The following is a 15,310-nucleotide window of genomic DNA, read 5'->3' as shown; positions in this document are numbered from 1 at the left end:
ACAGCAGTCGAGGACAGAGGAAGGGAGCAGACCCAAAGTAACGGCCAGTGTGGGCAGGCAGGGATGTCACACATGGTCTGGGGAATTGCTGGACATGACACAGGACAGCATGCCAGCCTGGCTTCACCCCCAGGCTAGCTAAAAATCAAGGATCTCACTTGCACATAACTAGCTGCTGCAAGGGAAGCCTTCGTCTCAGAGCACAGGCACCTCAAGACTCCAACACACTCTTTACAACCTCTTTCAGCCTGTGGGACACTGTCTCCTCCCCTGAGCTGTAGCTGAGGGTGAGTGCAAACCCTCAAGCTCTCCCCGGTTCCCGGCAGCTGACATCCGTCTGCTCTACAGCAGTTTGGGATCACGCGCCACAGTGGAACCGCTTGGGCTGCGCGGTGGAAGGGGTGAGGCTCCCAGCTCGGTGGGCTGTGACATTTCCCGGGGCTGTAGGTACTCCAGAGTGAGTAACCTGAGCTTCATCACCTCCTGGGCCCGGAGGCGTTTGGCAAGTGCTCTGGTGGGGCTTTCCAGAACTCCATGAGGCATCTCCCCCTGACGCTCAGAGCAAACAGGATGCTTTGGGGCTCATGGAGACACATTTAGCAGCCACTGCAGTCCAAAACAGAGCCAGGCTCTAGCTCTCCTTCTGAAAGGGTGCTTTGGTTCTCTGCAGTTCTGTAAAGCTTATACATATTTCATAATTTACCCAAATGCAAAGCTGGGAGAGGAGCTTTCCAAGGAAACCTGCCTGGCAGGAGCATTCCTGCATCCAGTAGCAGGTGCAGAGCCGGGGTTGGATTAGCCAAGACTGCAGGTCCTGCTGGGGAAAGCCCCTGGATGGATAAGGAAGGATGCCTGGAGCCACAGGGCTGGGCTCGCTGTGAGTCCTTGGTGCCACTCCCACTCCCTGGCTGCAGGCAGGATTCAGGCAGCACCCTGGGGCTCACTCCCACACTGTGAGTTTCAACACACCGAAGGGTCTGGATGCACAGCTCTGCCAGGATAATGCAGGACCCAAAAGCCTTTTGGCAAGAGCAACACATAAAAGCTTTTGTGCAAGAGCTGCAGAGGGTTTCAGCCACAATCACACAGGCAACACCCTTGTTCCTCTCCTCTGTGAAGGAGCAGCCCCACTTTCAGCCAGCCTGGACAAGCTGGAGAGCACATCATGAGCCACATGCTGGGTACAGCTTACAGAGCAGTTCAAAGCTCTCAGCTTTAGTTAACTCCTCACCAGCCATATCCCAGAGCAAAGAATTCAGATTCCTGCTCACAACAGCTGGAGGAAGCCGTCCCAAGGGCCCTATACCTCAATATATGCCACCATGCACCAACATGTGGGCATCCTTCCCCTGGGCCTTGCTGTGTACCCACGAGTCTGGCAGAGGACAGGGCAGGGCTGTGGCTGTGTTCCCTCCTCCTCCACTGCAAGAACAGGAGCTGCTTTTAGCCCAGACATCTCAAAAGAAAAAGGCAGCTCTTCACCTGAGCTGGGCACAGGGAGCCAAGCCTCGCTCCTGCAGGAACAAAGGAATGAATTGTCCTTCCTTGGCATTTCTTCTGCGAAGAGAGAACTAAGGCAGGGGTCTGCTCGTGCCCAGCCAGAAGCACTGACCTGCCCCTGTCTTCCTTTAAAAAAGTGTAATTTCATCACACCCTCTAAAAACAGAGATGTCAGGACACTGCCCAGTGCAATAAAGCATTTACAGTAGCATTTACAGGAGCTGGATGGTTCCACTCTTTATCCTCTTGTGCCAAAATCAGCCACTAACCTGCTCACTGTGGAGAATGGAGGGCTGGGCACACATAAGGAACAGAAACATAGGGAGCCAGGACAAAGCCACAGCATTACTGAGGCTTACACAACGAAGAAGAATAAAAACTTTAATAGCAAGTGCTTAAATTCACTCTGAATGTGTAATTTTAGGTTACATTTGGAACAAATCTTCCCCTTCTGTGCACTCTGCAAAAGCCCTTAATTACAGGATCACACACTTCACACAGCTTTCCTGAGAGCTGGGGTTTTCTGATGCTGCCTCCTCCCTGGGCACTGGCATGACTTGAGGAGGAGACCTACAAGCAGCAGTACTTTACCCAGTCCCATGTCACAAGGTGATTCCTTCTTTAATCCTGTCTGCTCCTACTTTTGACAGCCAAACTCACTTCAGAAAGGTGGCTGACCCCACACACAGGCATGACGGCGAGGGAGGCCTGAATATTTCTGCTTGGAAAACCTACAGTTTTTAACTCCCAGTTTAGATGGAGGGCCCATGCTAGAAAAGGAAACTGCAGCTGGACATATTCACACCAAAAACTAGGCTCTCCTGAAAAACAAAACCAGGCCAAACAATCGCTGACTGGGATGACTTGTTCTAGCAGGGATGCGACAGTTGCAGAACATTTATAAACCCACTTAAACTTGATTTAAAATGAGCTGAGCTAGTTCAGCTGTATTCAGCCTGCGAGGAAATGTGGACTGTTTCTAAAGGATCTGCAAGAGATGATTAAGAAAATCAAATTTATGTGGATTACTCCTTATGAAGCCTGTGCCTCCCCTGGGAAATCTTTGAGAAGGCAACAAGTCACAAGCATTGGATGTCTCTGCACTGCTTTAAACACAAGAACTGACCTGATAGTAGAAATCACCCATGTTCAAGTGACAAAGGAAGAGCCCAGAAAGATTAGAGTAGATAAATAATGTTGTTATGATGGATGAAAATACTTGCTCCTAAATAAGCACCGAGCAGCGGAGCCCTTGGCGTGGGTCTGTCCTGTCCATCGTCACTGCTGTGTTTGCAGTGGTGCACAAGTGGGAGGAGGGAGACCTGGACTCTGTTCTAGCAATGTTTCCTTCAGATATTGCTTCAAAGGGTATTTGTTGAGGCTACACATAGTTAATGATTTGGGATCTCTAGTTTTCATGTTAAAAGTTTCCCAGTTTTCTATGTACGCAGTATCAGCCTTAAGCCCTGCCATTTCCCTCAAGGGGTCTGGTTTCAAATTAACTCTTCTGCTGCTCATGTTTTTTTAAAAAAGGGCTGTCTTTGTTTTCCCATTATTTGAAATAACTGTAAATGAAGGCTTATTGGTGAAAGATTACACAAGCCTGGCAGTGTAACCAAGACCATTAAAAATAAGCCATGATTGTGATTTAAAATACATACAGTGAGTGGTCCAGCTGGTTTTGAAGACCTTGTTCACAAAATCCTTTCAGATAGACATGGCCTGTTATTTTTAGGCCAGCCAAGAGCTGTCAGCTCATGAAAGAAGATAGCTCAGTTTGACTTGTTTTTTTAAACTTGGATCTGAAAGCCCTGTAGCCAACAAGACAGAGATAAGCAAAGGAGCAGTGAGCAAAACTTCTGCCTCGAGGGAATTCAGGCAAAAACTGCATTCTTGCCTGCAAGAGTGCCCTTTAAGCCTCTTTAAGGTATTTAGTCCTCCTCCTCCTGATTAATCCCTCAAAAAGGAGGCAGCAAACCCTTTGCCACCAGACAGTTACCATAGGATCCTGCCACAGGTCTCCACTATGGCACACCATTACGAAGTGTTCCCAGTGCTGGAAGTATCCGACAGGATCTCCCCTGTCTGTGCTGACAGACCTTTGCATGGGCAGCAGCAGCTGGGAGTCGACTCCTTTCAAACCAGTCCTAAAAACTTCCTGACTGCTTTTAGGCAGAGTCAGTATGGACAGTCCTGCAGCTCTGCCAGATCTCCCACTGCCCCCTTCCCCTCCCTGTGCCCAGCAGCTGCTGAGAGACAGACCCTGTGCCAGTTTTTTATCTGGGGTGTAATTACTGATGACAATTTACTGTGGCCAGACTCCATCAGCATCACCCCAACACACATGGCCAGCGATGAGGAATATCCCAGCTGGGCCCTCCAGAAGGTGAGCTGAGCTGTGCCCAGCTGACTGACCCAGCCAGTGTCACACCAAGTCTGCACGCTCAGGCTTCTGCAAGCAATTAACCAGCAGGCAGGGGAAGAAAATGGAAATTCAAATGCAATTCAAATGCAAATATAACTGCAGAGAAAGAGTCAAGCCTAGGCTGTTTGCCTAAGCCCAAGCTTCATCTTAACCCCCTGCTAATACTGCAGCACGGGCAGTGTTGGCAGAAGCAACAGGCAGCCTCAGCCCCGAATCAGATCCATGGGCAGGCAGATTCCCATAGCCTTGTCCCACACAAGCTGGGGGAGCAACACTGGTTTCAGATCCACCCCAGAGCTGCTGGAACTGTGGGTACTGCAATGAGCACAGCCAGACTGGATCCAGGAGAAGTGATGGGCATGGGGCCTGCAGGCTCCACTCAGAGGACCGAGTCCTTGTTTTGGGAGGCAGGTTCTCCCTACGGCTCCATCAGGTGTGCTCCTCACCCGGCCCAAAGGCTGCACCGTGCCTGCAGACCAAGCTGTCCAGGAAGCACAGCCCCAGGCAGGTCCCACAGCAGCAGAGGCTGCTGCACTGGGTCATGGAATCTGATGGTGCAAGACAGGAGCTGGACAGCCCTCAGCCCACAACAACTGCCAGAGCCGGCCAGAGTTCAAGGGTTTGGACAGTGCTTTAAGACACATTTTTCATGTTGTTCTGTGGTGGGCCAGGGCTTGGACTTGATGGTCCTTGTGGGTCCCTTCCAACTCTGAATATCCTATGATCCTATGAAGCTGTGAGCCTTTGGCCCCAGGAACAGCCCTGCCAGGGGGGCTGGCCTGTGTGCATCTGGGAGAGGCTGTGTGAGGGAGCATCCAACCTAACTCCCCACCTCCTTTCCTCAAACACAACAGAACGGCAAACTAGGACATCAGAGAGGCCATGGCTAGAAACACAAGGCCCAGAAAACAGCGGTGCAAGGAGGACGGGCACCTCGGAGAGCCTTCTGCTCACTGGGCACCGCTATGGGGCTGCTGCGGTGCTACGGGAAAGCTCAGGCTGGAGAAAGGAAAGTTCTGCTGGGCACAGGGAGCAGGGAACACTTGCAACACAGATGCTTCCCTGTGGAAGGGACTGTGATACCTGCCAGGGCTTTTGGGCAGCAGGCACTGCTCCTCTGGGCTGCTGTGTACCTTGTATAAAAGGCCCAGGAACTCATGGACAAAAACAAGCTGCTCCAGGACATTTCATGCAGATGCCTCTGCCCCTGGAAGTCTAAAAATAGCCCAGAGACTTGACTGGCTTTCAGAAGTACATCAGCCTTGGTGACCTGAGCCTTCATTACCAGCAGGAGCTCACCACCTCCGTTCAGAGACCAAAAGCTACACAAGTACAGTCGGTAATTGGTGCTTCCTTTGTGCACAGGTAGGTCAGGATGGTTGAACTAACCCCACATTCTTGCAGGTCCCAGCCAAAGCCCTGCAAAGCCATTCCTGTATGTCTCTATGCACTGAAGCTATTGCTTTAGAAAAACAAATCAAACCCAGCCCAGAAAGCTGAGCTAAGGGGGAGTAAGACTTGCAGAGGCCATATCACTGGTCCTGGCCCTCATCTTCAAGTTCAAACTCCAGCCTCTGAAGGACCAGGTAACAAAGCGACTCAAAGTAGCTGCTCTGCTTTTATGTGGTCATGAAAACCTTAATGAGAAGTTTACGTGTCTCCTGCTAATCTGCATTTTCGAGTCATTCAAGGAGCCTCACGCACAGAAAGCAGCCCCCCCTCCTCTGCGGATGTGGGTATAGGGCTGTGCTGTGGGCTCAGCCAGCCTTTTACACGAGCTGGGCTTTGTCTGACCAGCTTCTTTACCATCAGTAAAATGGCTCTGCAACGGTGCGGGCTGAGCGGCTACGCCCAGCTCATGCCACCCTCGCATACTCCTGCCATGACGGCTTCTTTTCCAGATGCGCCTCTGTGTTGGCTATAAGGACACCATTCAGCGTCCCACTCTGCCTGGGCAAGGGAACACAACAGCTGTTTCACTGTGAGGTCACTACAAAACATTGAGTGTCCCAAGAAATCCTCCTTTCATCGGTCCAAGCAAGCAGCTTGGAAGGATTTGTTTAGCCTTATTGTTGGAGCGGGAAGGCGCAGCCCGCCCGCGCCAGGGCTAGGGTCAGCATGGGCTGCCCACACCCCGCTTTATCCCTTGTCCGGGGGGCGAGCACGGGGCAGGAAAAGCCTCAAACAGCTTTTAAAAAAAAAGTTTGGTCAGGCTCTTCTTTCAGCACGACTTTTTATAAGCAAAAAGCCAAAGGGAAGCAAAAATACCACAAAGCAGGGATGCCAAGTGCTGGGGGTTTAGTGCTGCCACTGCACAGCTAACCAGCCCTGGCAATTTATTCCTGCCATCAGCAGATTGTTGGAAAGCTGGCTTTCAAGAGCATGGCGAGGAAAAGCAGACCGGATCTTGCAGTCTCAGGTCTGCTCCTTCGCATGATTCTCATTATTGTCACATTCCTCTGTCTCCCTGGATGCTCAGAGCAACAACCTGTAAGAGCAGGACAAAACAAGGAACTTCCCAGCCCGTCTGAAAAGCTGGTTTATAATTAGATTGAGTCACATTTTCCACTCCTCCAAATTCAGAGCTTGTTACTAAGCGTGCACTGAAAATGCCAAATTCTCTGACTAGGTCTCACTGCAGGAAGAAGATAAGCGTCCCCCTCGGCCTCCCCGCAGGAATCTTATCAGCTCATCTTATCGCTCAGATTGCATCGTGGCAACCAAGCAAAGCCCTGTCCAAAGTCTTCTCCTTTGCCTGGACATGTTCCAGGCACTGCCATTTATCCCAGTGTGCTCTCCTGCAAATAGCGGCTGTTGCTGCACCTCCCAGTTAGTCCAAGAAATCCGGGGACTCCAGGGAGGAGGCGAAGCTCAAATGCCTTGACACAGAGAGCCTTTTAAGATACCCAGCTTGATGACACAGCCCCTCGGGAGTGCTCTTTGCTTCTCTTCTTCCTTCGAGAAATGCCACTTCAATAAATTTCACATTCAGTTAAAATGCTTTGAAATAAAGATCATTGCAAGAGGGAAAAAAAAAAAAAAAAAAAGTCAGTATTTTGTGGTTTTCTTCCCTGAAAGCAAGCGCGTCCTGGCACTGCAGGCTGGCTGCCAAGATCCAGCCCTTGGCTTTGGGCTTGGAGCAGGATTGAGGTGAGCAACACAGCCCTGACAGTAGATACCCATGTCAGAACTCCTGCAACCCAATCTCTGTGGATCCTGTTTATAAATCAAGGTCCCTGAAATCTGATGAGAGCAAAGCTGTTCAATAAAAGCCACTTCAGCAGATGGCAAATAGAACAACCATTGGAAACTCAGCCTCCTGCTTGGAAAGTTTAGTGGTGGACTTGGCAGTGCTGGGTTAATGGTTGTGCTGGATAATCTAAAAGGTATTTTCCAACTTAAACAACTCTGTGATTCGATGAAAGCAAGACTCCTTTTCTCCCAGATGAATATCCAGTCTCTGATAACCTCCAAACCCACTCCCTAGCTGCAGTGTATTTCAGTTGAGTGAATTCTGTTCTAATCACTTTCCCACCAGCTATGTTTGCTTACAGAGACAGCTTCTCAGGGCCTCTGCCATGTGTTTTACCAAAAAAGTCCTGGTGAAACTGTGCACTTCAAACCTAAAAATAATCAGGGGCTAAGACACACCTGGGAATGCTCACCTGTGCCCACCTGAGCTCCTCAGCATTGGCTACAAAGCCATGCAGATCTGCTCTGTGGGATCCATCCCACACCGAACACTACCAGGACTGAAGGCAGGTCAGCAGCTTTACATGACCTTCAAGGAAGAAATGGCAAATCTTCTGCTCTGGCAGGGATGTGCCGTGGGAAGCAGTGCACACCAGGAGTTTCTCTCCTTCCAGCATGCTTTATAGATCCATCTTTAATTAAAAGTTATTTAACAGTGTCTCTATGTATTGTGGGTATATGCATTTAGGGTATCAGGCTGTGCAAGGGCTCAGTTCCTGGTGGGTATTGTATCCTTGCGGGGATAGCAAACCTTGGGCTGGTGGGACGAGTGGAGAGCCATGTTTGGCAACAGCCACCACCCCAAATCATGAACCTCACCTTTTGTCCTCTTCCACGACTCAACAACTGGAAGCAGCAAAAACTACAGCCCTGGATATTTCAGCTGTTCGGAAGATGTCCAAAGCAAAGCAAAGCAGACGTGGAAAAGCAAACGATCGTAGGAGATAGCAAAGGTTATTTATAGAAGAGAAAAGGAAGTTTTGATGCTTTTATAAAAGGTTCTGGTAAAATTTCATCTGGAATGTTTTGTAACGCTGTGGTCATGCAAACATAAGAAAAATAAACTTAAGCTGGAGGAGGTGCAGAAGACAGCAAAGCTGAGGGGAAGGAAAGAAAGCTTATTTTATGAGAAAGACTAAAGAGGTTGGCTTGTTTAACCTAATAAAATCAAGATGGGGAATATGCCTGTCACCTATAAATACATAAGGGAAGTAAATATTATGAAGGTAGAATTTATTTAGGCTAAAGGGCAGCACATATAAATATTTCTAGCCATCTCTAAATTTAGGCTAGAAGCTGCACTTTTAATCAGAGCAGCCAAATTCTGGAGTAGCTTCAAACAGAAGTGGCAGGAACAGGAAATCCAACCAGAGCATGTGTTCTTTGACAGCTAAGAGGTAACAGGTCAGACTCCACACAGTGGAAATGAGGTTCAGGAGATGATGACTGGTGAAGACACCAGCACCCATGCCCATGTTTACTCTGCCCTCATCAGCATCTGCCAGGAGCCAGGGGGAGCCAGTGGCAACCCACCCAGACATTGTCTGTATGGCAAGGGGGCTGTATGATACGGGAAAATCAGGTGTTTTAACCCAAACCTTGTAAAATACCAACGGGTTGGTGCCAGATATGACAGAAAGGGCTGCAAGATGCCTTCTAGGAAGGCACAGAAAGGAATTTCAATTTCCAGCCACCTCCACACAGCAGGAGAGCAGTCTTACAGCCAGATGCTCTGCTATAGCGAGGAAGCTAGAGGACAGCATCTGGACTGACGTGCTGCCAAATCCAACAGCTGGAATACCTGCAAGCTCCAGCTGCTTTTCAGAGGACATGATACTGCTTGACCAAAGCTCTTGCTCGGGAACACAAGGCACAGGGGAAGGGCGTTACCACAGCCCCAACGCCTTGCAGGCAGCTGCCTCTGAGCAACGTGGAAACAGATTCTGAAATTATGACACGTGGTAGTTTTTTTACTTCTTTTCTCTGCAGCTTGAGCGCATTCAAATAAACTTGCTTTTGTCCTTCAGCAATAAAACTCTCACCTGTTGTTCAGCAGCCTTGAGGGTGGTAGGGAAAGGCTGGGGACTGCTCCCAGGAGCACATACCTGACTGTGCAGGAGTGCGCGCCTGCGGGGCACTCCTCCAGCATGCTGCACATGCCTGGCGTTGCTTCCATCCCACAACCGAGTTTGCAGAGAAAAGTATTTTGTCTACAGCTGGCTGGAATCTGCTAACAAGCAGGGAGAGGATCTGAGAAGGAGCTTCAAGGCAATCCCCACCAGAAATCTTAGAAATAATCGGTGCAAATCATCTAGAAATGAAGCAATCACACTTTCTCCAGGCTCCAGTGGGAGTTTGGGGACAGCATCTGTCAGCAGTTTTTTTAATAAAAAATTGTAGACAATTTCTTTGAAATTTAAGAGGAAAAAAATATAGGTAACCATCTCTCATTGTAAACCCTGCCCCATCTCAGAAGGCACAGCCCTTATTCTTTCTCAGCAGGGTTTAAGTACACCAGAGACTAAGATTCAGAAGTCTTATGTTCCAGCTGAGAAATGCCATGCAGCCTGAGAAAAAGACCAGAGCAATCTGTCCTGAAACTTACCAGTCAGACAAAAATGCACCCCAGCACCCAAAATTGCCTACGCAGTTCTCACTAGCCAGGAATCAAATGGCCATAGCAAAGGTCAGCTGTGCTCAGCAGCCAACATGCACTCTCTGCAAGGAGAGCCCTTCCAGAAACAGCACTGAGAGCCTGCTGCATTTTTAAAATCAATTTCAAGGTGAACAGATGCAACATGTACTCGGGTAAACCCAGGGATAAGCATGAAAATCACTCCCAGAGTTTGCTGAACTACACACAACCAGCAGCTGCTGGGTCCTGCTGCAGCCCAGTCCATTCCAGGCTCTTCAGGCATGTTGGTGTTGGTCAACACACCTCACATCTACATGGCAGAGATGCAATTTGAAGCCATCAGGTGGGTTGGAAACAATCCATTATTATTCTCCTGCAGCCACTTGAGCTATCACAGATGACTTTTGTGCCAGGAAAAGACAACAGAGGAAGCTGTGGTGTTACATAAATACTGACACTTATTCTTGCCATCAAAGCAGCTATCAGACAACACCAGAACAAGCCACTCGGATGCAAAATCCCAACGCAAATTTGTCATTTCTGTAACATGAGCTCTAGGGCTCACCACAGACTCTGGCAGCCCAGTGCTGTACAGGTGCCCTGTGCTCTGAGCACAGGCTGGGGGTGAGGCTGGGCAGGGCCCTCAGCCATGGGTCAACCTGGAGTCACTGAGAGCAGCCTGGCCCCTTCCCTGACCCCTCTGGCCAGGGGCTCACCCGCTGCCCTCCTCCCCTGTCTGACCCTCTGTCCATGACAGCTGCATTCTTCAGATTTTCTGCCCACCCTGGCACATTGTGGTCCAGCACCCTCACTGGAGCCAGCAGATCACATATCAGGATTGGGATAACTGTGTGACTACAGAGAGCTAAACCAAACCTGCCTTCAAGGAGAAACTGAGATGTCAGACTTGCTCCTGACTTGCACTCCATCTCCCTCTGATCTTCCAAGACACCAGAAGCTTGTCTTTTTATAATACTTTATAACGCTCTTTGAAAAGAAATCCTGAGACTGGAAGACAGTTCTGTTCTTTAAGAGAATTTTCTGAATCCCACGTGATCCAAGCAAACTCTTCCAGGAAAGGACGAACAATGAGCACACCTGTGGTTTGGCCATGTCCCTACCTTCCTCTGGGCTATTCTAGCCCTCTCCTGCACTCAGGACTGATTCTAAGACTCAGTTTTTAGGCCCTTGCTGTGCCAGTGGCATGAGTTCAAGCCAGATAAGGGGAAAGACTAACATCTTTCCCAAGGGAACTTAGGGGCAAGGTCAGGGGAGACAGTGTCACAGACAGCCCAAAGCCCTGCTGGCAGGAGAGGGTGTGTTTGTCTGGCAATATTTTGTTACTACAGTGAAGCAAACTCCCCGAGCCTCAGCAGCAGTCCCAGGGAATCCGTGGCTCCCCAGATCCCACAGCAACATCTCCTCATGAATGTGCCCATCGTTCAAGGGGCAGAGCTTCTCATAGTTTAAATACAGCCAACAAACCCAATTAGTCATCCTTGAGAAATCTTCTCTGTTACAGAAGAGAGAAACTTCGCAATGACGCGAGACTAAGTTTTTATAAAAATAAATATCTTTCTTCTGCAGTCCTACAAATCTGTAAGGCTGCTTCCCAGCCACCCTCCTGACCCAGCCCATTGGTGGGGTGACACGCTCGATCCTGCACGAATACAACTGAAAACGATCCTCGGGGAATGGCGTTTCTCACCTGGACAACTTCTCCATTGGAAGCAATTAAATCTGTGGGGATGGAGACTCTGAAGTAGCGTCCCACCACCGCAGAGCTGTCGGGTATGCCCACCACAGCCGGCACAGTCTCCCGGAGGTCCGAGAGCACCGAGTGCATGGAGGCCTCCAGCTGGTTTTCCCAGTCCCGAACCACTTCTGCCGGCTCGCTGGGCCAGTGGCAGTGAGCAGAGGCTGCCAGCAGCAGCACGGGGAGCCAAGTCCTCCCCAGGACTGGGGGTTGCAGGAGGCATCCAACAGTCATTCTTCCCAGCAGCCTTGGCAACGGTGCTCCAGCTAGAATGGGGGTCACAGGGAATCTGCAGGCACCACAGCAGGGGCAGGGGATCCACCAGTCCTTCACAGCAGCCTCATCCTAGGAGTCCTGGGAACCTGGTTAGACAGAGGAAATCCGATCAGCACATTAACTAAGATACCAAAGCCAGCCAGTCAACTCACAGTGACCTTGCAACAGACAGAGGGCTACTGGCCATGATGGTCTCTGTGCCTCAGCTTTTCATTTAACTGCAAGTTACCACAACCATTAGAGAGCACAAGAGCTTCTAAGCTCTTCTTCTAACATACAGCATCTCCAGAGAAACAAGATACTCCTGCTTTTCCACACAGAATCCTGAGATAGCCACAGGTAGGGAGACAGGGGAGATACAACCAAAGCTGAGACTGAGCACAACACTAACAGTTGACCTTTCAAGGTGAGCTGAAGCCAGGCTGGAATATCACTGGATTTAAATGCCAGTTACCCAGAAGGAAAGATAACAAGAAACCTTTGGAAGTCCAAAGCTGCCATCCTAATGGCTTGACACATGATAGATGCTTCTGCTCCCCTGACCCATGAGCCTGGTCTTCAAGCCAGGTCTCCTCACAGGTCCAGCTTTTTGTATTAGTGTGTTCAGAGTTGGTCTGGGGGCCCACAACATGCAGCCCCAAATCACTTTGGAGTGAGCTATGCACACACAGTGTTATATGCTGCCATCCAGCTCTCTCCTGCTTGCACAGCTCACCTGTCCCCATGTGCCAAGACACATCTCCAGCTCTCCCTCACTTTGTTATTTTGTTCTTTCACTTCCTCCCCATTGCTCCCACCTCCCTGCTCCTCTGGATCTCCTTCCTCTCCTTTGTTCCTTTGGCCATCGTTTCTCCTTTGCTTCCCCAGGCACTTCTCCCTCCGGACTGCATTCCGCCACAGCAGTCACAGATCTGTGCCACCATGTTCCTCTTCACAGGCTGCCTGCAGGAGACCAATGCATTCATGGAATAGGATAGAGACATTTGGGACCCGAGGGAAGTCATACTGCCCACTCTGGTATCCCAGTCTGCAGCCAGCACAGCCCCTGGTAACTAATCTGCAGTAATGAGTGGAATGGTGGGTTACACAGGATGGCAGGACAGACATACAGATCAAGCAGGTGTTGTTCAGTGCCAGGAATACACAAGACTGGGTTCCTTAATGCCTTGAACCAACTTCTTTTTCCCAGGTGGAGAGAGAAGTAGCTCCAAATTCCCAGAGCAAACCAGCACAGCCTCTAACCACTGGCTCCCAGTCTGATTTATTTTAGCCTGTTCTGTCTGCACCATACTAATGCACATCAGGCTGTCCTAAGAGACCCTGGAGCCAGTCCATGTGGGAAGGGAAATCCCACTGCTTCTTGCCCTTGCAGAACTCTGGGAGCAGCACAACAGGGCTCAGCTGCCCGCTGTGCTGTGGCCAGGCAGGGTGTATTGCCCTCCAGAGGCTTGCAGAAGCAGGCAGAGGGTCTGCCCATGCAGGCACCCAAGTCTAAGGCTACCACAGGACACTGTAGGAGCAACAGGAGAGACAAGGCTTGCTTGCTCACCCTAAAGCCTGAGCTCTAGAGAAGCTGAGAGGCAGTGTGTAAGGACCTGCACATCCACACTCGATGGGCCTTTCACAATAAACCCCACACAGAGAAGGGCTGACACCTCCCACCCCAAGGTAATGGGCCCAGGGCACAGCTGCAGCCAGCACAGAGGGCTGTGGGTAGTAGGCATTAGGAGCTGAATGCAATAACCTCTGGCTTCAGGATCCACGAGGCAGATACCTGATGTGACCGCTGTTCTGTGGAGAAGCTGTCTCAAGCGAAAGGCAGAAGAGATGGCAGAGGCAGGATAACATTGCTGGGAACACAAGACAGCTGGGAGAACGGCTGGTAAGAAGGTCAGTGCCACAAAAAAGCCCACTCCCTGCTGCTCGTGCTTCCAAGTGTCTGAGCTGACTGGGAGGGGAATATACCAGATGAAACAACAAGGAAAGCAAAGCCAGGCTCTTCCCAAAGGCAAAGTAACACAGACCCATGGAATCTGCTGAGTTGGAAAGGACCCATCAGGATGATCAAGTCTCATTCCTGGTGCTGCACAAGACACCCCAAGAATCCCACCATGTGTCTGAGAAACTTGCCCAAATGCATCTTGAGCTCTGTCAGCCTTGGGGCTGTGACCATTCCTTGGGGAGCCCATTCAGTGCCTCACCACCCTCAGGGTGAAAAACCACCAGCACAGGATGGTCTTCACCCACAGAGAGGTGCCTGAGCTGCTTTCTCCAGAGTTTATCCTCGGGAAGTGGCTGCTGGATAAGGACAAGTCATAATCCCTACAGGGCACATTGTTCCCACCAGCTCCCTGTGTGGTCAGAGGAGGATGTGAATCACACTGCAGTTGATTTCAGATGAGCAGAGTCATCTCAGCAGGTAAATGAGTACCACAGTAGATGTCTGGTGGAGAATATTCAACAGGCCACATGAATGAACTACAGAGGTGAGGCACACACCTGCAAGAGGACCTGAGGAAGTCACTGCTCATCATAGTGGGAAATCAGGCGACTCTTTGTCCCTGCACTGTGCCCTAAAAAGCTGAAAGAACTACCTTCACCCTCCATGGAGCCTGGAGCATGGCCACTGCAGTGATGATGCCTTGTCCATGAGCTACTTCTGAAAGCTGCTTGTTGGAAAGCCCTGATGTGTACGGCAAGCACGGGCAGGATCAGAGACTTGTAGCTGGGGGAGGAATGTGGCAGCAACCCCATGGCTGCCGTGGGGCCAAGATGCTATCAAGGAAATGTGACTGCCTCTCACTGCTGCACTGAGTATCCACACCCAGGCAGAGGAAGACACCCCAGACATACAGTATACAACTGCACAAGGCTGTAAAAACACCTGGAGAGGTGCTTCAGGCCGGTCCCTGCCCTGTCACGCCGCAGTGGAGCTCATGCATGAGTGTGGAACAGCTCTGTGTTGCTCAGCCAAATGATGTGATCCAGCCTGGGGCGTTTTTGTTGGATGGAGAGGAGCATTCGGGCAGAAATGAGCTGGTTCTTGATATCTGGGGTGAGCAGGAGAGGAAGATGAAGTCATCACCTATTTCAGAAACACTTATCAAAGCAGGCAGCAAACACTGGCCAATATGTGCCCCTCAGCCCACCGACTGGCCATTATGTGCTCATACTTGCAGGTTGCAAATTCAGAATTTAATTTTAGGGAAACTACAGAAGAACAGGCTCAGCATATAGGAGTGCAGGACACAGGAAGTATAGGAGAAATTCAATAGCTGATAACAAAGAAGAAACAGAAGAGCTGAGAACAAACTTGTGCCACCAAAAAAAAAAAAAAAAAAAACAAACCTCTTAACACAGCTCCACCTCACCACACAATGGACAGAAGCTGAAATACTGCCAGCTTCTCACAGTGTGTGAAGGAGGAAAAGCAGGGTGGTTCCAGCTATCAGCAGAGCTGTACAAG

The 15,310-nt window shown here is 50.0% G+C and overlaps 1 protein-coding gene across 6 annotated transcripts in view; it reads right to left on the bottom strand.

Annotated features, from left to right (window-relative positions):
* Positions 1 to 15,310, bottom strand: part of DAG1 (dystroglycan 1) — a 49,522-nt gene that overhangs the window by 3,570 nt on the left and 30,642 nt on the right. For all 6 annotated transcript variants that reach the window (XM_040076266.2, XM_040076269.1, XM_040076271.2 and 3 more), the window contains exon 2: positions 11,521 to 11,930. In XM_040076266.2, the coding sequence (XP_039932200.1) occupies positions 11,521 to 11,802 (282 nt within the window). In that variant the 5' untranslated portion in view covers positions 11,803 to 11,930. The remainder of the gene's footprint in view (positions 1 to 11,520; positions 11,931 to 15,310) is intronic.

Source organism: Hirundo rustica, chromosome 12, assembly GCF_015227805.2.
Source record: "Hirundo rustica isolate bHirRus1 chromosome 12, bHirRus1.pri.v3, whole genome shotgun sequence".
Lineage (NCBI taxonomy): Eukaryota > Metazoa > Chordata > Aves > Passeriformes > Hirundinidae > Hirundo > Hirundo rustica.
This window is presented reverse-complemented; position numbering and strand designations above follow the sequence as displayed.